Source organism: Protobothrops mucrosquamatus, unplaced genomic scaffold, assembly GCF_001527695.2.
Source record: "Protobothrops mucrosquamatus isolate PMUCROS unplaced genomic scaffold, P.Mucros_1.0 scaffold1243, whole genome shotgun sequence".
NCBI lineage: Eukaryota > Metazoa > Chordata > Lepidosauria > Squamata > Viperidae > Protobothrops > Protobothrops mucrosquamatus.
The window spans coordinates 182,493-204,967 of NW_015387450.1; the positions used below are offsets into that span (position 1 = coordinate 182,493).

Consider the following 22,475-nt stretch of genomic DNA (forward strand, 5'->3'; position numbering starts at 1 on the left):
CTTCCTTCCTTCCTTCCTTCCTTCCTTCCTTCCTTCCTTCCTTCCTTCCTTCCTTCCTTCCTTCCTTCCTTCCTTCCTTCCTTCCTTCCTTCCTTCCTGTAAATTTTAATCTGCTTTATTGAAAACAATTTTCTGAGCATAGCTCTAGGAACTGCAGCATTAAAGGATTTAATTTTTCTCATCTTTCGGTAGCTCTGATTATTTATCTACCTCAGTGGACATAGGGATTTTAATTATTATCAAAAGTAGTGAGCTGAGTTACTGAGTCCACTTACCACTCCAAAAAAGTATTTAGCTAACAACTGTGTTACTTTTCAGCAGCTTTCCAGAGGTGGACCAATACAGAGGAAAACATTAAAAATCTTGAGCCAAGAGATTTATTTATTCAGCTAAATACATGCTACTTTACAGTTTAAATAAATATTCAGACACAGTGTAGTAGGCAACATACAATAGCAATAATCAAAATAAGAAATATAATAAAAAATACGGTATTAACATAAGCTACAACTTAAGATAAAATATTTTGAGATATTGACCATCTGATTTATGGATGATGCAGAATAATCTCTTCTCCATCCATGCCTGTGCCCTCCCAAATTTGAAATCAAGGTTGTTTCTGATACAGTTAGTCTATTTTATAGTTTATAGTGCAGTTTTAAGTATCAGTCAGACTGTACTCCTTATAGTTTTATATCTTTTGGATTAAATTAGCTTAAGGTAATCTAAGAGACTCCTATCTAAACAGGTCTCAGTGCCTGGCCAACTTGTTTGAGGTTGGTATTCAGAGAGGAGAGGAACTGCAAGGAATGCAAGGCTACAGTACGAAATAAAAGAAAAAACAGAAGACAGTGGTAGATTTTTTTTCATGAAGAAGTTTTTTTTCCCCTTTTTAATGAAGGAGTTAAAATTGACTTGAAGGAGATTTTACCTTTTAAGGTTGTTTGAATCCTAGTTTACTTCATCTGTGGTTATAATGAATTACGACTGAATAGCAGTAACCATTTGTACATAATTGGGCTAGATTGTAGCTGCAAACCACAAAGTGGTATTTCTTAAGATGTTCTCAGAGTACAGGTTCAAAAAATCATAGTTGCATGGCTTCTAGCGTGCTATGTTGGATCTAGCATCACTAGACAGCCCGTCTACCAATGGAAAAAAAAAATACATATTTCAATTAAATTATCTTTTTCATGGCTCTGCAGGCTGAAGTTGAGACTCAGCTGGCCAGAGAACGCGAAGAAGAGAGTCAGCAGCAAACCATTCTCGAACAAGAGCGTAGAGATCATGAGCTGGCTTTGCGAATTGCCCAAAGTGAATCTGAGCTCATCAACGATGAGGCTCAGCTGGACCCAAGTTTGCGCAGGTATTGTACTTTATCGGTTATGCTGCTGGAAAAGGCAATTGTATAATAAGTTGTATAATCGTGATGATGATAACGAGAACACTGTCATTAAATTAAGCAAACATGATGCTGCATGTCTTCCTGTATTATAACCTGGAAGCTATTCTATACCACAGCTTTCCTCAATCTTCTGCCAGCAGCTCCTCAGATTCCCAACAAGGATAGCTTTTAGCCATTGCTGTAAGCAATTGTGGATATTGTGTTTTGAATTCCAGAAAATCTGGAGGATGCCAATATGGGAAAGCTGCTATGATAGATGTTGCTTAGGCATCTGTACTAGCTATCTCTTTCAAAGATTTGGGAGCATAGTTCAGAAAACAGTTTCTGAACTTTGTGGAAAGAGGAAAAAGGTAAAAATTCTTTTAAGGATTTTGCTATGCCTATCCATCCCAGTTCATTCTAAATGAGGGATCTCATAACTTGGCAACTTTCTGAGAATTCTGGAAGTTGAAATCCACAAGTCTTATAGTTGCCAAGTTTGGAGACCCTTGGTCAAATAGTGTCCTTCGATACTGTGCTACAAGCAATGGAAGGATTTGCCATTTGAGAATTTTCCATATCGACCCATATTGGTGTGGTTTAATTCCACTTTAGCTCCTCATAAATTGCTCTTCGAGAAGAATTAATACTGGGATTCATACATCAAGTCTGGAAGAGGTTTGTTTATTGAATTAAATCATGTTTGGCTGGATTTACCCAACATGCATATCAAATACCAAACAGATCACATTCTTTATTAGTGTGGAAAGCTATCTAACATTTAGACTGCCTTATTCTTGTTATTCTTGCAGCACTAAAAGACAGATCAGTGTCATATCAAAAATGAGACAGCATTTTCTTGTTCAGGGAATGTTTTCCCTCCCTCCCTCCTTCCTCTCTCCCTTCCTGCCTGCCTGGAATAAACCATATGAGCACATGCGTTCTTTCCTAGTTTCCTACATGTTCTCCCAAACACTTGGCCTAGGAAGCAGCTTCTTTTTAAGCAGATATGTTTATGTAGGTATTTATTTTTCTGTTGGGTTTGAGTACAATTTCACCATCATTGAGTTTTGTTTGATGGAAACCATAGCTTGGGATTGAAACAAGATGGGTTCCTAGTGCCTCTATTCTGCGATGTTCATGGTGAGTCTTCAAGCCAATCCCCTTCTTACAGTGTGAAGTACCTTATGGGATGATTGTGGACCTTTAATGGTGGTGAGAGAAAGGAAAAGTCAATGCATCTATCACTTAATAACCTAAATAAATAATACCACTTGTTGAAATCAGATTTCTGGTGATCTTGTAAGAACATCATTTTGTATCCAGGATGATCTTGTAATGTAGCAGATCAGTGTCCAATTTAGGAGAGCTTCAGACTAACCGAAATATGTTCTGTTCGCAGACGCAGTGGAACAAGGTGTCAAATGACTGCGTATGAAAACTTTTTTCCCTTTTGGGACATTCTATAAAAATTGAGAGCGGGAGGGCAAAATTATTCTAATGTTCATTTTAAAAGCAATTTGCAAAATAATTCACTTTAATTTTTCCTAATTAATCATGATTTGAGCATGCAACCAATACACTCCATTTGAGTATCAATCAATCAGATCAATTATATGTAGGTGCAAGTTCTGTGATTTAAATATTGCATACCTGAAAGGTTATATGTACAAATAACTGGTTAATTCAGAATATTTATTATACTATGTATCAGTTAATATTGTTAAAATAATGCATTAAATCTTGTATCCTAACTCCCTAACATACATTCCTCATGTTTTTATAGGGAACAAATGGCCATAGAAATGTCAGAATGCTTATCTAGGTGGGTGTAACAGATTGCCAGAAAGAAATCAGTCTAATCACCAAATGCAATAACTATAAGATAAATTAAAAGACAATTAATTTATAAATTCCATTTAATTATTTTATGTAATATACAGTATATATATTCTAATCAAGATTCATTCACTGCAACGCTTTAGTACCAATTTCCTTTCTAATTCACTATTATATTTATGAACTGCATGAATAGGAATTACTTTTTGATAATGTTTTGCCATTATTTTGCTATAGGCAGAATCATTATGTTCTTTTTCTTTTTTTTAAAAACTCAGATGCATTATCAAGCATCCCCAAATTTTAGAATTCTTAATTCCCCAGCATTAAACCCTTCAACACAGAGAACTAGGTCCTTACATAATGTGTCTGTTTGGTTTTTTGAAAACTGTTTTAAAAAGTTGAGTTATTTCAGATGGCATTTAGGATTAGTTTGTAAATTAGTAATTTACAATCTAAATTTCCTTTTCTCTTAAGTAAGTATGCCTAAGAAGCATGTCATGGATCTTACCAATCTTTGCACCTATCTTTTTTGATGACTCCTCCTTTCCTCTTTGCATTCTTGACCTCACTTGTTTCTTTCTTGAACATTTCTGTATTTTTTTGTTTCTTTGGATGTGTTTAGGGGACCTTCAGTCCAAGCTACCAAAGCTGCAGCTGGCATTAAAAAGCATGACCTTAGCAAGTGGAAGTATGCAGACCTGCGAGATACAATCAATACCTCTTGTGGTGAGTGTGGTCCTGTTTGGAGTGGAGGGAATATCAGGATACATCAATATTTGGATTTCTTTTCTCTCATAGAAGTTTGAAAGCCTGAGTATATAATGAAGTCCTTGATACGACTCAAAAAGAAAAAGAAAAAAGAAAAATCAAGGACTTGGATCACTAAATAATTCTTTATTCAGCTCTAAAGGAGAAAATGCCTTGAGCAAACAGCTCCATATGTCAAAAGAAAAGAAAGGGCGAAGCATTCAAAATTAAGCTACATGTAAGAACCAGCAGGGTTAATTAACTGAATATAATGCAAAGTCATTACATTTAAACGTAATCTAAAATGATTATTGCTAATGACTTTTAAATAGTTTGCTTGGTCTATTGTCAATATCAACCATTTACATTTAAAGTTGAGTACCAACTTTAGGTGCAATTCATGGACCTAAAAGCTTTCACTCTTTCAAATGTCACTGGGAGTGTTGGAGGTAAGAACCTGGAAGGCTGTATTCTGTCTATATGGCTTGTATCAGATGTTCCTAGCTTTTGCAGAGTTGTTTCTAGCAAACTCAAGATTGACATCCTGATTAACCAAGAAGCCAGTTAAAAGCATTGAAGTCTTCTTTTTTTCCAAGCTAGGGTACTAGTTCAGATCCACCCTCATATCCCTCTTTTTTTTTAAAAGGAAAAACATGCTGAGACTAAATTGGATGTGATATTAAATCTCCTAGTTAGGGAAAGATAGGGATATGCCTTGTAGCTAATTAATCCATTCGTTTTTCTAGCCAGTATTATCAAGCTGTCTGGCAGTAGCTTTCCATCCCTCCTTGCAGATGATGGGGATTACACGGTGGACTTTTTGCAGGCAAAGCAAGTGCTGATCTACTCAGCTCCTAAATAGGCAGCAGTTAGAAAAGTAGATATTATATTGCCTCACTGAGAGCCATTTTAGTGTAATAAATGCACTGGGGTAGAAACTGCGAGACCATGAGTTCTAGTCCCACCTTGGACACAAAGCCAGCTGGATGACCTTGAATCAGTTACTTTCCATCAGTCCTAGGAAAAAAACACTATAACAAACCACTTCCAAAGCTGTTGCTAAAAACACCTTGCCCATGCAATCTCCAAGACTGACTCAAAGACCCAGGGAAAGAGAGAGAGAGAGAGACTGCCAAATTGCCCCATTAATCAGGTTGAAATTGAGAGCCCCCAAATCCTGATATTTTGGTATTGACTATTTCAGAGCTTGGCACGATGTGTGTTTGTGTGTGTGTGTGTGTGAGTTATAGAAAATCAGAAAGCACACACTTTTGTTTGATTTTTCCAACTTCTGAGGCTGCAGCTTTCTCTGCACCATGTAACTTAACGCAGGTTCAGTTGGATAGGGATCTAATGGCTATGCTCTCTGTACCTAAGCCCTCTTTTCCACACATATGCCAATCCAGTAGGAAGGGGTGGACCAATTGGGCTGAATCTCACGCTCAAAGGGAATCCAAAATTTAGACAACAGAGGGGTATGTGGGCACACTCGTTTACTTCAACAAAGTAAAATAAAGTTTCTAGTGTGTTGGATACAAACAAACTCACATATCATTATGATCTGTAGCCTCAAAAGCTGGAAGAGGCCTTGGTTTTTCTGAAAGAGCCTGGCAAATAGCAGAGTAATTAGATATATTTGAAAATAGCAACATGGATAGTTTATGAATGTAAGCTTTAGAAAATACTCCTTCCTTTTTCCCCCTACAAGTTACCTGTATATATATGTGTGTCACATTGTAAATATAAGGAGCTGTGAACTAATTTGTTTTCCATGTCAACAAATTCATAAACATATTCATCTATCTGCTTTTCTCACTTGCTTCTCACTTATTCCATCCCTGGTGCTTTTCCTGGATCCAAGATATTGAATTGCTGGCAGCTTGCAGAGAAGAGTTTCACAGGCGGCTTAAGGTTTATCATGCTTGGAAGGCCAAAAACAAGAAACGTAATACTGAAATGGAACAGCGGGCTCCCAAATCAGTGACTGATTATGGTAAGAGAAAATCTTAATTTAATCCCTCCTTTCCTCCCCCCCCCCCAAAAGTGTGTCTGTGGAGGGGAAATATCCTTGTGAGCAAAAGTGCCTAGAGAATATTGATTGTCTCATGGGCAGCATCCTAATCCAATAGCATTGTATGGATTGCAAGTTGAAATAGTTTCAGTTCTAGGAGAGAGATGAAAGGCCAGGCTAAATATGATGGATTAATGAAGGAAGCTAGTAATAGAGTACTGCTATTTAGAAAGATGTATAGTTGTATATTGCTAATTTAGGAATAATTGGTGCTTAACTAAAAACCATCCAGATGTTTGTAGCTTTGTTTTGCTACAAGCTGGGTGATCCTTAATTTCGTCTTATCACAGTAGTCTAAATAAAACTCAGATGGGCCATAAAGTTTGTCAGGAACCATTGAAAAGGTTTGTGCTATTTCAGCAAACCAAATTAAGGAACCATGTGGCTTGTATCAGATAGTACACAGGGTAGCCAAATGGACTTTTCTTAAGAATTGACTTGACCTTTGTTGTACATGTTGCTGAGATAGAGTGAGATTTTGGGGAGCAGAGAATTATACCAAGCAGCTAGACTAGATTGCTTAGATTCTGAGATTGAATATTGGGAGAATGGGAACCATGAATTCTGAGGAATGGATTTGGGCCGTTTCTGTTGAAAAAAATCCAAGGTTGATCTGATCCAGCATTCTATGTAGGAAGTCTGTAAGCAGGTCAGGAGCAAATAACACATTTTCCCTTGTGTTTCTTAAGAACTGCTAGCTATTTCAAGGTATATAGATTCTATAATCGATGTAATATATAGTTATCATATTGAATAGCCCTTGAGATAACGAGAGACTACCTTAGGCGGCCAGAAGTAAGTTATTAAAGTTATTGTCTTCCTTTGTAATTTTTCCTAGGTGGCATTACATGTTTTAGGTTGCGATTTATGATGGAATTGTATGTAAATGATGGAATTATTATGCCCTTGCATATTTGATACTGACAAAATTCCTTCTTTCTTAAAAAAAAAAAATATCGGAAGCCCTGTTTGCAAAGCTGTTTTTGTGCTTTGCATCCATTCAGCTAAAAACAGAGCTCTTGTGGCTGGTCATGGCCATCAAGACACAACTTATTGGACACCCAAAAAGGGAGTTTTCCCCGTTGATCAATGGACTTGTTTTCTCTCGCATGCTCAGTATTAAATTTTGTTTTCAGATTTTGCACCATTTTTGAACAACTCAAGTAAGTGGGGGGGATTATTTCATCTAATTTGAAAAAAAAGGGGGGAAAAACAGAAGCCACTTTACTAATAATAACACCATAACTGTGTTTTGCTACAGTTATATTTGTTCTTTAGAAGCATTCATACGGTCTGTTTTAAATATAATTAAAGAATTGTTGGTAAAGACATCGGACAGCAGGAATGTTCACGCTCTTTTAAGAATTTTGGCGTTATTTACAGAAATGAATAATTTATTTCAATAAAAAAATATATATACAGGTCTAATTTTAACTCCTTTCTTCTGCCAAGAGAAAATATTTTCCCTTGTAGCAAAACATTGAAATTGGTACTAATCAACTAACATTTGGAACAAAACCTAACACTTAGGAGCTTGTTTTAGGGAGAGAAAATAATTGCCTTTGTTATGAGGAAAGGGCTTTTCTTCACCATGTTGATTATCTTTTGGGTGAGGGCAGCTGTTCCTAAGAATGAGGAAAAAAGACCTCTACGTACCAAACAAAGAGTTCAAGATGGACACCGTCCTATATGTTAATTCAGGCGGTGGGTAGTCAGTCTCCATTAACTGCAGAATGTGGCCAGAGGATGTATTAAAAATGTTGAATTGCCTGGCAAATCGATTCATCAATTGAAAACCGATCCATTTTTTTTAGCATTTTTTTAAAACAAATAAAAGTATGTGGGGTATTGCTTAGGTTCGTGATGTCAAATGATACATAATTATGACTGAAGGCTGGTTAGTATGAAAAAGGTCTTTTTTGCCCATTTTCTTCTCACGGATGAGCTGCTTTAATGTCCACTGGTACTAATGATGAGAAATATTTTAACAGATACTGCCTTTTATAGCAGGATAAACAAATGGTATTTTAGTATGTATAAACACAATATTTTGAACATTTTTTTTTCTTTTCCAGTAATCAACAGCTTATCTTGAAACAAGGAGGGCAAATAAACACATTTGATGTGACTGTAGCTTCATCCCTCTTTATTCACCTAAAATCCAAAACCAGATTTATTATTTATAATTATTTCGCTCATGGTTAAACTAGTCACTGTTAATTCCTTCCATAAACTGGAATAGAAAGAAAAGTGTACTCTCATGAATAACTGAACTGCTTTCTCTGCAATTGTCCACAACAACCTTGCATTTGAAATCTCCTATTTGAAACCTGAAAAGTCAGAAAATTCCCTTTCTTTCTGTTTTTAATGTGAGCCTGTGCAGGGAATTGCGCAGCAGGTGTGCAAATGAAGTCAGAGATGCTGACATGAACTTGTAGTTTTAATAAATAAATATATTTAATATCTATATTTACAGCAGACAAGATAGTCAGGCACACACTAACTAACATGAGGTAAATGGTCAGGTAAATCACAGAGCATACAGAGCACAGAGAAGAAAAAGATGGGGGGGGGGGAAGGGAAACTCTCCCTTTACACCCACAGCATAGATTACCTTATACAGGAATCAGCACTCTCCAACCAATCAACTACAACTGTGTGTTCTGGCCCATCACACACTTTATTGTTCTAGCTATTAAATTAAAAATCTTAACAGTCTGCAAATGACTCAAGTGCTTCTTTTTTTCTCCATCTATAACTATACTTTATTCTTTTTTCTCATCACTTTATTTTTCTCCCAGGTTGGGAGACAATTTACTTTGCAAAAAAGTATGCTTTGAGAATTGTATTCCAGCACTATGTTACACATTCATTCATTCATTCATTCATTCATTCATTCATTCATTCATTCATTCATTCATTCATTCATTCATTCAATTTCCATAGCCACTCATCTGAGTCAATGATTATGAGTGGCTTATGATTCAAAATTTGTAAAAACGTATTCATTGGAGCTTTGCCATTGGGATTATAGTGTACTTTTAATAATTTGGAATGTCCCTTCTTCTTTTGCCCAGCATACTTAACTTAATTGAATAGATTTCTCAGCTGGGATCCATGATCTAAACATTTGTTTCCATGACTGAAATGAAATCCATGTTACTTCAAAAAAAAAAATGTTGTGGGCAATGCAAGATCTTCTTTCACTGTTTACTCTTTACAGAAAGTATTTTCTAATTTGTCTTTTACTTTTCTGCACAGATTTTTTAAAAAGGTGATGGTAATGAAGACTGGTTTTGATCTTGGCTACAATTTTTAACTGTATTTATTCCTTACAGCTCAACAGAACCCAGTAAATCAGTTGTCTGTTAGACAGCAGCAGGACATCGAAAAGAACCGGCAACAGCGATATTTCAGAATTCCTTTCATCCGTCCAGCAGATCAATACAAGGATCCTCAGAATAAGAAAAAAGGCTGGTGGTATGCTCACTTTGATGGACCATGGATTGCTCGTCAAATGGAACTTCATCCTGATAAGCAACCCATTTTGCTAGTGGCTGGTTAGTATGTGTTTCATTTTCTTTTTTTTAAATGAAGTTGGAAAGGTAGGCTTTGTTTATTGACAAGATGTACTAAAGGTAAATTTGAATTACAGTGCAAAACACCATATTGTTTTATTTAAAAAGATTGTCTTCACTTTCAGAAGAATCTGAAAAATAAACAAAGCCCAAGTTCCTTTGGATAATAAGATGAACGGCACATAAATTTAATAAATACATAAATCAAAAAGTGAATTTGCCAGCTTGTCCCTTGAAGGAAGTAGCAAGCAGTATATTAACATTTGTTTGTTAGAAATGTATATGTTATAAACGTAAAACATGATAAAAATATGAAATCGGTGTCTTTCTTGATATGAGATGCATGTTCACCTGTGTAGGTTATTATTTTCTGCTGTCAAAACTGGTTGTGATGCAAAGTTGATTTTTAGGTTACAACTTATTTTGTCAATCCACATTTCCTCTTGCATTATGGGTCTCAAAGATTCCTAGTATTTGAGATACAGGTGATTGGAGCATTAAATAAGCTGAATTACAAGAATTTGGACAGTTGTAGGTTTCCTCTTTTAAAGGCAATAAGTTTAGGAAAGAAGCTAGCGCTTGTTATAGTTTTGTTCTCAATTTTCCATGTGTCCAAAACTAAAAGAGGAAGGCCTGCATTATAACTTTTGTAAAATCTGGGATTTCCTTCATTCCAGGCAAGGATGACATGGAGATGTGTGAGCTGAATCTTGAAGAAACTGGGCTGACTCGTAAGCGGGGTGCTGAAATTTTGCCACGGCAGTTTGAAGAGATTTGGGAACGCTGTGGTGGAATCCAGTATCTTCAAAATGCAATTGAGAGCAAACAAGCTCGGCCGACTTACGCAACTGCTATGCTGCAGAACTTATTGAAATAAATAGTTATTTTGCACCTACTGAGTACAGAGGAACTTTTAACATTCCATAATCATGTAGAGATGTTTAATATAAATCGATTTTATTAATGTGTCAATTTTTAGTTTGTACTTTTGACGTCTTAATTTGTGTAGTGAGCTCTTTCGTTTTCAAGATCTAATTTTTTTCCTTTCAGTCAACTATGTTGTTTGCTTTGGGCCAGCATATGGTAATACCAATAATATTGTAATATAGAGCAGAACTGGTAAATCTATATCTCTTTCCTGTTGTGCTGGATTCCAACATATGTCAACCCCAGCTAATATAATTAGTGCTATGGGGTAAAAGTCCAGCAGTGGTTGGAGAACTAGAAACCCCCATCCTTGATGTAGCATAGCACACTACCAACATTAGTTTAGAACTACCCAAAATGGCCTTTTATCTTCTGTAACACACTTCCCAGATACTATCTGGAAAATGAGTTTCCACAAGGTAGAAGATGCAGTTTTTTCTTTACACTAGGCTAACTAGAACTGTGAGGCCTTAATATTCTTAACATTTAATGTACATAAGTTAAAGTAGACTCCTATAAAGGTGAAATACAACCCTTCAACATCGCTTGCAAATGCATTTTGGGAAAATGTGTCTTAAGGCAGATCGCTGAGTGTCCTATACCGAATATAGAAAAACTTGAGCCTGAAGTGCTTTAGCAATTCAGAACTGAAACGGCTTGATGCACTTTTAAGCAGTTGTGCACGTGTGTGTTTGTCTTATTTTTTAAACTGCTTTATTTTTTACAAAACAGGTTCCTTCAGACAATTCATGTTTAATTTTTTTGTCACAACTGTATTGGGAATCCTTTCTCAGTCAAAGTGAAATGTAATTCACAGAGATGGTTATATCTGCAGGTATTCATGACTGGAACCATCAAAGAAATGAACTCCATGAATTATGCCAGCATAGTTGAATTTGAGTGTGGGGAGCTGGACTGTGTTGTCTTTCTATGCTTCACTGAAATGAATATGGATTAAGTGGATTCTTTCTGGCTTCTGACGAAATGGCAGAGCCCCCAGGCATTTCTCATTACATCATGCTGCTTCAAATGGCTTAACTTCAAAGTGTTCAAGTTGTTTTTTTCTCCTAATCTAATAGATCTTTTCTCCTTGCTAATCTCCTAAATTCAGCTTTTGTGGGCTTTTCTTCTTTTCTTTTTGGCAGGGTTTCCTTAACAGTAATTAAAATACTTACAGCAATTATTTCTTTCAGACAATTTTAAAATTGCCTTTGGTTGATGTTGCAAAATAACCTAGTGTCAGCATAACAAATCTTAGTGTTATCATTGTTTTGGGATCTTTGGAGAAATTAAGAAATGTCACCTAATAATAATAAAAAAGTACAGACCACACTTGGAGAAACTTTCTTTCCTTTATTAGAGTAATTGCATTTCTCAGCTCTGACTTTTAAATCTTCAAATAAGAATTTAAAAAGAAGAATGAACTGAGTTTACATTGGCTGCTAAGTTTTGACCAGATTGGGCGTAAAAAAAAGGCATATTCATAAATCTAAGTAATATTCTTACTATGTTTAAGATTGTTGAGATCGTCAGTTTATGTATTCACATGTGTAAATATCATTTTCAGATCCAAATGCACCAGTCCAAATGTAGGCAGCTTTGACAGCTTTAGGCTAAACTCAGTCTGTTGTCTACCCAGGGGTCCCAACCCCCGGGCCGTGGACTGGCACCGGGCCGTGGCATGCCAGAAACCGAGCCATACAAACAAGTGAAACCCATCCATGGAATGCAGGCAGCACACAAAACCATGCCCCCTCTGGTCTGTGGAAAAACCTGGTGTAGGCCGCTGGTCTACACCATCAAGATTATCAATAACATCAGATTTGTCAAAACCACAAATATATTTCACCAATGAAAAGCTCTTTAGCTTGCAGTAAGGATTTCTGCTCCTTTCCATTCCACAGGCACTCGCTATCAGTAATAACTTTTACTGATAATATAGGTGGCAGAAGAAAGTAAAAAAAGGAATGCAAGCCAAGTGATGAGTGTAAATCCACTTAGGGGCCTTTGAATCCAAGTGGATATTTGTATCTTTTTGGTTTGAGCCTCGAAGCCCCTGTGTCTGCCCACAAAAGCCTCCGATCATGTGGCAGAATATAAGATTAGGTTCCATTAAGTACACAATCATTAGGGTGAAAAGGTCTGCTCAAGGGCAGAAGACAAGTGTGTGTGGCTGGATAGTTTTCAAATTTGTCCCCGTTTGCTGAAATTGGTTTGCATTTGTGATTTTTCTTCCCCGTTTTGAAATTAGACCTTATTGAACATCAGTTTACCTGCCTACCATTTTCTGCATTTAAGTTGTGCTTTCTACAGTTTGTGAAAGTGCTGCTTGAGCAGTTGCGAAGGGAAGGAACATGCATCGCTTGCCCTGTCACAATCCTGCTCTTTCTCTCTCTTTTCTTCAAAGCATCAGGCTTGGCACCGAAGAACTTCTAGCAGGTCTCATGAAAAGCCTCCAAAGGTTGTAGATTTGTAGAATCCCATAGTAAAAGCTTTGTTTAGATTTGTTATACTAAAAAAATATTCATATGTTAAATCCATAAAGATTTCTCCATCCACCAAGGTATCCAATGTTAACTTTCATAGTATACTAGAAAATTCAGAGGTAAAAAAACATATATACGCAGCTTGGTGGCAAGGTCTAGTTGACTTTGGTTGATCTCAACAATCTAATCAGGATAAAACCTAATTAATACTGGATGGGAACCAGGGAATACCAGGACTAGGAAGGTGGGAGAAAAGAGACAGTGATGGCAAACCACTTCCATATTGCTGCTACAAAAATTACATGCTATCACCAGAAGCTGAGCTGGACTTGAAGGACTTGACTTATATATGATATATTCATCACCGATCAAACCCAGCTTCTTGCCTTGGTTCATTTGTTCCTTTGGTTTCAGTGAGAGGTGAAAGGCATTGCAGGATATCAATAGTGTTTTATGCTGAAATATGAGGGTGAGGTATTTTTCAGAATAGCAATTAAGAGAAGAAGTAGTTTCACTTCTTGCATGGATACTATATCTCCATTGCCAGTCCCCAACTGTTTTGCTTCTAATTAAGAATGACAATATCCTTTAGATGTGGAACTGCAGCATGGAGAAATATTGATCAGAAAAGAAGTTTTCAAAGAGAGCTAATAAGGAAAAGCTGCTTAGTGTTGCTGCTGTAGCCAAACCCAGAGCCCTCTACAGTTGTACTGTCTTGTAAAACAATAGACTGCGTAGAGTGCCTCAATCATAGCTAAGGCTGAAACAGATGATCACATTTTAAAACAACATTTATTTAATATTTTGGATTAATTTGATTGTGCTAGATGTGTCTGCAGTTACTATATCACTTGATTAGTATAGTGGGATAACAGTTGGCAAGAAGTTGGCACCTCGATGCAAATTTTCTAAATTCCCGTTAAAAGAGGAATTGAATTTAAAAAGAGATGACATTGTTTTTTATATAATATTTATTTAACTGCTGTCATTACCTCCAATTGGCCTGGTTGGAGTTCCTTCAAATACACACCGCATTAACAAGTTTGGCAGATGTATACAGCATCTCTTTTGTGCCCCCAACATCTGGCCAGAGATTTCAGCATAAAGATGAATGAAAATGCCAGTTCCTCAACAGAAAAAAGAGACTTGTTGCTTCCTGCATATTTGTGAAACCTTTTTCATGTGAAAGCCCTACAATACAAAAGTAGGTACACCTCCAGATAATACATTTATTTATGCAGCTATGATGTGGTTTCAAAGTACAGTGAGTCTTGGGTGATGGCTATTCTACCTCTGCTGGCCATCACATCTGCGTGCATTTGCTAAATGTGGCGTATACATACATCAATCTACTCTAAATCTCAGAAAATAGCAATCCTAGTTCCATGACCAAGTACATAGAGTATCATGCAAAAGTTTAGGTACTGCTCATTAAATTTAATATTTCAGTGTACTACATGAACAGAAGCTGACATAACTTTTACATAGGACAAAGTTAAACACTTTGTACTTTCTACAAAATTCAATTTGTAGAAATTAAATATGTGCAAAAAGTTTATCAAGTCAAAATAAGGAAAAGCTTGGACATCTTTTTAATCAGTAATTGTAGCCTCACCTTTGTCAGACTAGCTTCCAAATAGCTAAGAGTTTGTCTAGTCTTGTTTTTTGAGTGTTTTTCCTAGTCTATATCTCTTATGTGTTACATGATTGATTGTCAATATTCAGTTCTGGGGACCATCTCCCCTTTTTTTCCCTTCAAGAGATCATGCCTGATTTGGAGATAGTTTTAGGCAATTACCTTGCTGAAATATCTGACTGACTGTAGGATATTCGCTTTAAAAATTCATTGACATTTACCCGAATCCATTTTTTCTTTCCACCTGCCACACAACTCCAAAATATAATAGAGCCATTCTTGTGTCGACAATGTGTTCTTTTCTTCAAATGCTTCACCATCTTTGTCCAAATTCATCCCATGTTGTTATGGCTGACTAGTTATGTATTCATCAGTTCAAAGCATTTTATTTGAAAATGCCTTAGGCTTATCAAGGTTTTCTTTTGGTTTGTGAGATGGTGACTTTTGTAAAAAGGTCTTCCTTCTGACAATTCTCCCATGCAGATAATCATTGTATATTCAGCGCCGTTATGTAGGCAGCTGTTCCTGAAACAGGTATTTCAGCAGGTATTAATAAACCAGTGATTGTTGATAAGTATAACATAGGTAGAATTTCTTCCTTTTCCCCTCCCTTTCTTTTCCTAGTTTGGGTTTGGCTCTTTTCTATTTTTTTATTTTAAGATTAAAGATTATTTTGCTAATTGTGTATGCATAAAATAAATTCTGAAATAATTCTTAAGTAAGTTATTTCCTGTGATTGTGGATTCAGTGCAGATCTGAACAATTTTCAGATAGCTCTGGCAGAGATTTTGCTTGGGTTTTCAGTTCTTACCTTGACACCAACAATTTCATATAACTTCTGTATCTTAACAGTGTTTTTAGCTGAGAATCATTATCTGGAAGCACTTAGAGATTTTGGTATAGTCTTCCTCTTCGTTGTAATGTGAATTATCTTCATTTGCACATAGTCAGATCCCTGCTTAGAGCTCATAGTTGATAAAAAAATAAATAGAACATTTATAACCCAACTGGCTAGAAAAGTCAGAATATTTTCACCTGTGGAATCGGTGTCTCCTGGCTAAATGTACAATACACCTGACAAGTTAACCACCTTCTGGCTGTGCAATTAACAACGTTACAGTTTTTAAAAAAGTAGCACCGAATCAGTTAGAATGTTGCCCAAATTTCTGCATCTGCCATATTAACAGTTTTCTTATTTTCATTTGGTAAATGGCACAAAATACTTAGGTATACATTCAAATATGCAAAAATATATCGGTTAATTTTGAACAATGTAGAGATTATGTCAGCTTCTATTCCCTTATGGATTCATTGAAACATATGTTGACCAGCAGCACCTAAATATTGCATGCAATTATAAGTCTACATACAACTAACAGTTCCCTGAACAGCACAAGATTCTTAATATTACTTTGGAAATGTTCTCCTCATCTGTAATTGTATCTCTTTCATCTCTGGCTTATTTCCTACTAAACTGTTCCAAGTACTTTGTCAAATAACTTTGATTGTGTACTGCAAATTATAGCAAAATAAATTCACTCTGTTGATCTTTCTGCAATCTTTATTTTAAAAAGAATGGGACTCCTTGGGAAATTTTGACACTTAGATTTGCTTTTTTTCCAGAATGATATACCAATTATAGCAAATAAGTAGAAAATGCTATTAAAGTAATATGGCTTTGAAAAACTGTTTTAAATCTTTAGAATAGTAAAGACAATGAAAATTGGAATTATGGAAAGAATGACATTTTTCTTTTAGAATTTTTTTCTCAAGTTCTAATGCACTTTTCCCTACAATGCCACTGAAGTTGGTTATGATGTAAACAATATTTAACAAATGAATGAAGTTAGTAGTTACTTGCTTAGCTATATTGAGAAATGTAATTTGAAAAAAATAAAGCCAGCATCATATTCTTTAAGTTCTAAAATATTTCTATATTGCTACAATATCTAAAAAAACATACATTCTTCTAAATAACCATGTCAGATGGAAAAATAGGAGACATCTTTGTCAGATGATGCAGAAAAAATTCTTTAACTAGAGATACACAAACATTTAATGATTTTATTGAAATACAAAATATTCTTCAAATATTCTATGATTAATACTGGCCCATGATAAAATATACTCAGGAACAATTAATTCATGTTTAAAATGTAAACATTACTTCTGCCATTTGAGTAGAAACTGGTATGTATAAACACACACACACATAAAAAGCTCTGAAACCAACCAGCCAAGCAAAAATGAACATTAATAAGGAATTGTAAGTACATAGCCACCATGGGTGCTTGATATATATGAAGCAGGATACTGTACCTCTAAATGTGTCCCATAAGAGAGTAACTCTTGGTTGTATCTTACATCTGCAGTGGGAACACACCAAGCCCAACTTCTTACTCATGCAGCAAACTAGGGCTACTAAATTAGGGCAACCACTAAAATGCAGCAAAGGGGTATCGATATCTTCTTAATGTAACCCCAAATGTAGCAACAGCATATACAAATAACACAAGAATAATTTTTTACTTGACAGTAGAGAATATCCAGTGATAGAGAGATAGGCTCTGAGAGGTAAACATCTTTAGAAAGCAATTGCCATTTTACTGCTTAGACAAGCTGTAATGCCTAATTGTGCATAGAAAAGAAGATGGTTCAGAGTACGTAGATTATACCCAGAGCAGAAATACACTTGAGCATTGAAGGAGACCATCTGCCAGAGCATAAGGAAGAAGGCAATGCTAAACCATTGTAAAACCCTGCCACTTATAGGTCTCGTTCCATGCTCCTCTGTTTGAAGGTAATTGTGACTTTGGTCATGCCAATTGTGTAGTTAAGGGAGAAGATCCATTTCATTGGATCTGAGCTTCTTCAAAACTGGTGAAACTGATGTTGATCATCTAAGGCATGGCTTTCTGTTGCAGCCAGGTTATGTCTTGTGAATCGGCACTCATGCATTACTGCCAACTTGCATCAAATGTATAAAGTATTTTGAAGCCTAATTTTGATTGTGCAGTTATTTAGTTTAAACCTAAATGCTCCCATAGATAGGAAGATAAGTCTTATACAGAACTAACAATTATATTTGTGTTTCAGTTTCTCTATTCTATGGAACTTATATATTTAATGATAACAGCAAACATATTTCTTCCTAAAGGCAGCTTGATATTTACAGTCAGATTCCTTAAAAAATAAATCTTTAAATTCGAATAGTCATTATGCTTTGTGTGACATTTGCCACCTCCTGCTGGCTTCCCCATTGACTTTGCTGATTAGATGATGGTTGGGACGATTGCAAATGGTAAATACAAGACTGTAGGATGCTACAACTGTTGTAAGTGCAAGGACCCATCATATGTCACTGCTGTTGGAACTTTGAACATTTGCCACATTTGAACATGTAATACATGGACTTGACTTACAACTAAGCAACAAAAATATTTATCACACTGAATATCTGAGTATCTACAAAATATGTTACATTTAGCATTGCATTCATGTTGATAAGGATGCTATGAAGTTAAAACAGTTTTGAGGAAATTAATTGCAGCTTCTGCCTATTTTTTTAAAAAAATGGCAGAGATAAACTTCAGTTAAAATGTTCCATATTTTTCTGGGGAAGAAAAAAATGGATTTTGTAGTTCTCCTCCTTCTTCAAAGATTCCACTGAGCTTCCATGTTAGAAGAGGTCCTGTTCCTAAAGCACCTGTAGAAACAACGTTCATGAAAGAAATGTAAGGTTACTTAAAGTGGAATTGAGTGGTGTACTTCTATGAGTGAAACATATTAGAGGTGTAATTCCGTTTCTTCCCTGCAGAAATTCAATCTGCTCCGTAGGCTGGGGACCCCCCAAGACAAGCTTTAAGAATAGCAAAATACAGGAAGAGGTGGACTGGGGAATGAAAGCTCAGTAACAGCAGTGATTGTTGTATGTGAACAATTGTTGCACTGTTGTATCTGAAAGACTAGGTTGGGGACAGATCATCCTGAAGAAGATATACAGTATCTACGTGGTTGCTAAGACTTGAAACCAACATGATGGCACATAATAATCAATAAAAAGCATAGCCCATGGCACACCCCATAAGCCTGAATATCACTGCAGAAAATTTGCCCATATTTTAAATGATATCTTTTAAATTAGCAAAGGCAAATAAACTGCACACGAAGGACTGATTCTAAGTTTTAAGGAGTGACATAAAGTATCAAAGATGTCCAGACATTACTAAAAATGCATTTGACAGCTTTTAAAAAAAAATCGCAAACCTTCATGGTCTCTGGGATTCAGACTTTCAGATGCTAACTTGTTATTTTTTGTTTTGTATCCTGGGGCCTATGAAGGAAACAAAGATTGTGAATTAAATGTTTACAATTAACAAGCCATTAAACTCAAGACCCTCAAGAGACACAATGTCAGAAATATTATCAAATAATTTCACTACTGGGAATGTCCTGGTATGAAGCTGCTCCAGTGAGGTGTGTCAAACGTTATTACAGTAGCTGGGTTAAGAATTTTTAATCATAGAACATTGAAACACAGTCAGCAGATGATTGAGGGCTATTAAGGCTAATGGTGAAACTCAGAAAAGCATATTTTGAAGATGAATGATAATATGTGCATGTATTTTAGCATCGTATTCTGTGCTTTGCTTATTTTGTAAAGTTACTCATAAAAACTTATACTATATGGTCCATTGCAAACATTATTGATGGGATCGTCATAATGGAAAGCAGGATAAAATCAACTAGAATTATCTGTACTATAGTGACTGACAGGTGAAGGAGGATCTCAGAAATGTAGAACATGCTGACTGGTGGTAAGACAGCTATAGTATAAAAGGCCACTGAGATGAGGGAACATACGAAGGGTAGATCTGCTTATCCCCACTTAGTCTTCATTTTGCATTTTTGTTGTAATTTGATCAATAAACTGACGGGGCAAAGAATAAGGGACTTTAAGCCAAGCATCAAATACCCTAAGTTATTGGATCATATAAGTGTAGGAGATAATTAAAAATGGTTGCTAAAGCTTCTCCTTCTTTATTCTGCAGATTTTATTAGGTAGATTCTGGCTTTTGACAAATATTCTGTGTCTGAGGTGATTTAGCAGTACAATGTAAAATAAAACAAATTGAATTTCACATAAATGCATCTGAGTCAAGTCAGTATACATGTTTTGACCAGCAGTATATCACCAGAGCTTCAGATAAAGCTTTTCCAGTTCAGTACCCAGAAAACTTTTCACTGGAGAGTTTGAATGGGAAATTCTGCTTAATAACAGAGCACAAAATCTGCATGCAGAATGTTCTCTTCTCATACCGACAATCCCCCCCCCAAAAAAATCATTAACGCCATTTGACAATTGCAAAATAATTGCCACTGTACTTATCCATGTCTACGGTACCATCAATATTTCATTATCAACCTTACAATAAAGGGACATACCTACACACTGCACCTCTTCCTGGAACCAATTCACATTTGCCACTGTTAGCACAAAGGTGGGGCTCCATCTCACATATACTACGGCAAAGTGGGCCATCTTTTCTTACATAACCAGGTTTACAAAGACAAATTGCCTCCTTTGTCCAGTCATTCTTCAGGCACTGTGAGAACTCATCACATGCCAAGAACTTGCAAGGGTCCGCTTGATCCGCTGGAACAGAAGAGAAAAATCTTTTGAAATGCTTTCATTGATACAGGGTCACGTGGACCTGGTAAAACGGTATGGTTGCCAGAGAAAACATTTGTTCATCATAGCTACCTACCGTTGCTAATATGTGACTGAGGAGCAATAGAATGGAGCGCCCTCTTTTTGGCTTTCACAAGTGGCAGTGATGCTTTTCTTCAGTAATTTGATACTGTATTGCCTTTATATTTGCTTTAAATAGTTATCAGCCATATTTCACAGCAAATGCCTTCTTGTGAAGAGGAGGTGAGCAGTGCCTACTTCAGAAAACCTTTGGAAAGCATATCTTTGTATGGTAAGCACTGCAGTCACTTTACCCTTCTGGACCATCGGCCAAAATGGTTTCCCAGCTGGCCCATTCTAGTACACCCACAATGCAACCAACTTAAAGCCTCCTTGATGAACTCACCAGGGTGTAAAGTACACAACATGTGCCATTGCAAAGCACAGATGCTGTTGGCCATGGTAAGCTTTGTTTTGTAATATGTAAGGACCACCCTAATTGTGCTGAAATTATTGTCCCTCTATAACTAATATGATGGGTAATTCATTCGTTCGGCATGCAACAAGAATTTGCGGCTTTTCTTGTAGTAAAAAATAAAAAGAGAATAACCCCCTAGCTGTTTCAATTTCATATTCTTGTCATCTGTTGCCTAGTAATTAAATTCTTGAATGAGTGCATTCATATTAATACTGCCTATAGACTGTGACCATCCAATTAAAATGGCATTAATAACTATACGAAAGGCTATGGAGGAAAAGAAAATGTTGCAAGGCTGGTTTAGAAATCTGATAAACTGAAAGGCTATTGGAGGGTTGCAATAAATTCACTCTTTTTGTCTAAGTGGTGCATCGTATTCTGTAATAGGTGAACTTTTCTAACAATAGTTCAATTTCATCCTACTGTGTTTCCGGACAATTTTCTTTTCATGAAATTATGGACCATTTGCTTGCATTAATGCAACAAGCCCAACAAGTAAGCTATTAGTAGAAATCTAAACTTGTAGACCAGTGGTGGCGAATCTATGGCACGCGTGCCAGAGGCGGCACTCAGAGCCTTCTCTGTGGGCACGCGCGCCATTCCCCGGAGATGGCAACCATCCCTCTTCAACCAACTGCCCACTAAGTCGCCAAGGTCCCACGTGGCCGGATGCATCCCAGCACCCATGCGCTCGCTGGCCTCTGCGTGCAGGGGGCCAATGGTATCAGGCAGCAGCCGCCCTGGCCCCCAGCCTCGCCTTGCCCTGCGACAATGGCACCCCTGCCTCGCCTCGCCTCACCCCGCAGGACAAGCCTCCTGCCCACCGCCCCACCTGTCAGAGACCCCCTGGATCTCTCCCAACCCTGCCCGGCCCCTACAGGCATCCCTCCCCACGAGCAACATCGAGGTGACCACACCCACCCAGTCTGCCATGACCACCACAGCCACACCCACCCAGTGGGCCACGCCCACCTGGCACCCGGTGATAAATAAGTGGGTTTTGGGTTGCAGTTTGGGCACTCGGTCTCTAAAAGGTTTGCCATCACTGTTGTAGACCAAAGCAATGTTTTGTGCAGTGGGACAGGGAGGAAGGTAGAATTATTTGACACAGCACTCCTTGTGTTCTCCTGGATCATGAAATTGAAAGGAGCTACTCATAAGAGTTCAGTGCCATTTTAAGACTGTCTTCCAAAACTCATCAAGCAATTTTAGAATTGCTTCTGTTCTGGCAAATGCTCCCTGGAATTATTTTCCATCCTGGGCACCACAATGGAAGAAAGAGAAAAAGTGGAGTGAGGAGCAGAGCTCTCTAGAGTGTCAAATAAGAAGGAACCTCAAAGAGTCCTTACTTAATTCACTGGCAGCAACATAACATCTACAAGACAACAAGGCAGCATATCAGGAAAAAGGGAGGTCAGCAGCCTGACCTGTTTTATACTGTAAGTCTTGGGTGGTGCCTTATGTCAACAGAAGCAGATCTTTGGTTTTCAGTTCTTCTTCCCCTTAGAAATATGTGCACTAAATCAGAATATGCTACAGAAGAAGTCATTTTATTTCCCCAACCTCTTGGTTTCAGCTTTGGTTGGGCTGTACCTTTTTCATTTATCCTGACAAGGGAAGGGAGATCCTTGCAA

General features: G+C 36.9%; 1 protein-coding gene across 4 annotated transcripts in view; it reads left to right on the forward strand.

Moving 5' to 3' along the window:
* Positions 1-11,872, forward strand: part of MYO6 (myosin VI) — a 71,006-nt gene extending 59,134 nt beyond the window's left edge. The window contains exons 27-34 of one of the 4 annotated variants that reach the window (XM_015821070.1): positions 1,206-1,366; positions 2,787-2,816; positions 3,171-3,209; positions 3,849-3,952; positions 5,835-5,966; positions 7,181-7,207; positions 9,383-9,604; positions 10,300-11,872. In XM_015821070.1, coding sequence (XP_015676556.1) covers positions 1,206-1,366; positions 2,787-2,816; positions 3,171-3,209; positions 3,849-3,952; positions 5,835-5,966; positions 7,181-7,207; positions 9,383-9,604; positions 10,300-10,499 — 915 coding nt within the window. In that variant the 3' untranslated portion in view covers positions 10,500-11,872. The remainder of the gene's footprint in view (positions 1-1,205; positions 1,367-2,786; positions 2,817-3,170; positions 3,210-3,848; positions 3,953-5,834; positions 5,967-7,180; positions 7,208-9,382; positions 9,605-10,299) is intronic. The other 3 variants (XM_015821071.1, XM_015821072.1, XM_015821073.1) reach the window with 3 other exon arrangements.
* Positions 11,873-22,475: the final 10,603 nt, after the last annotated feature.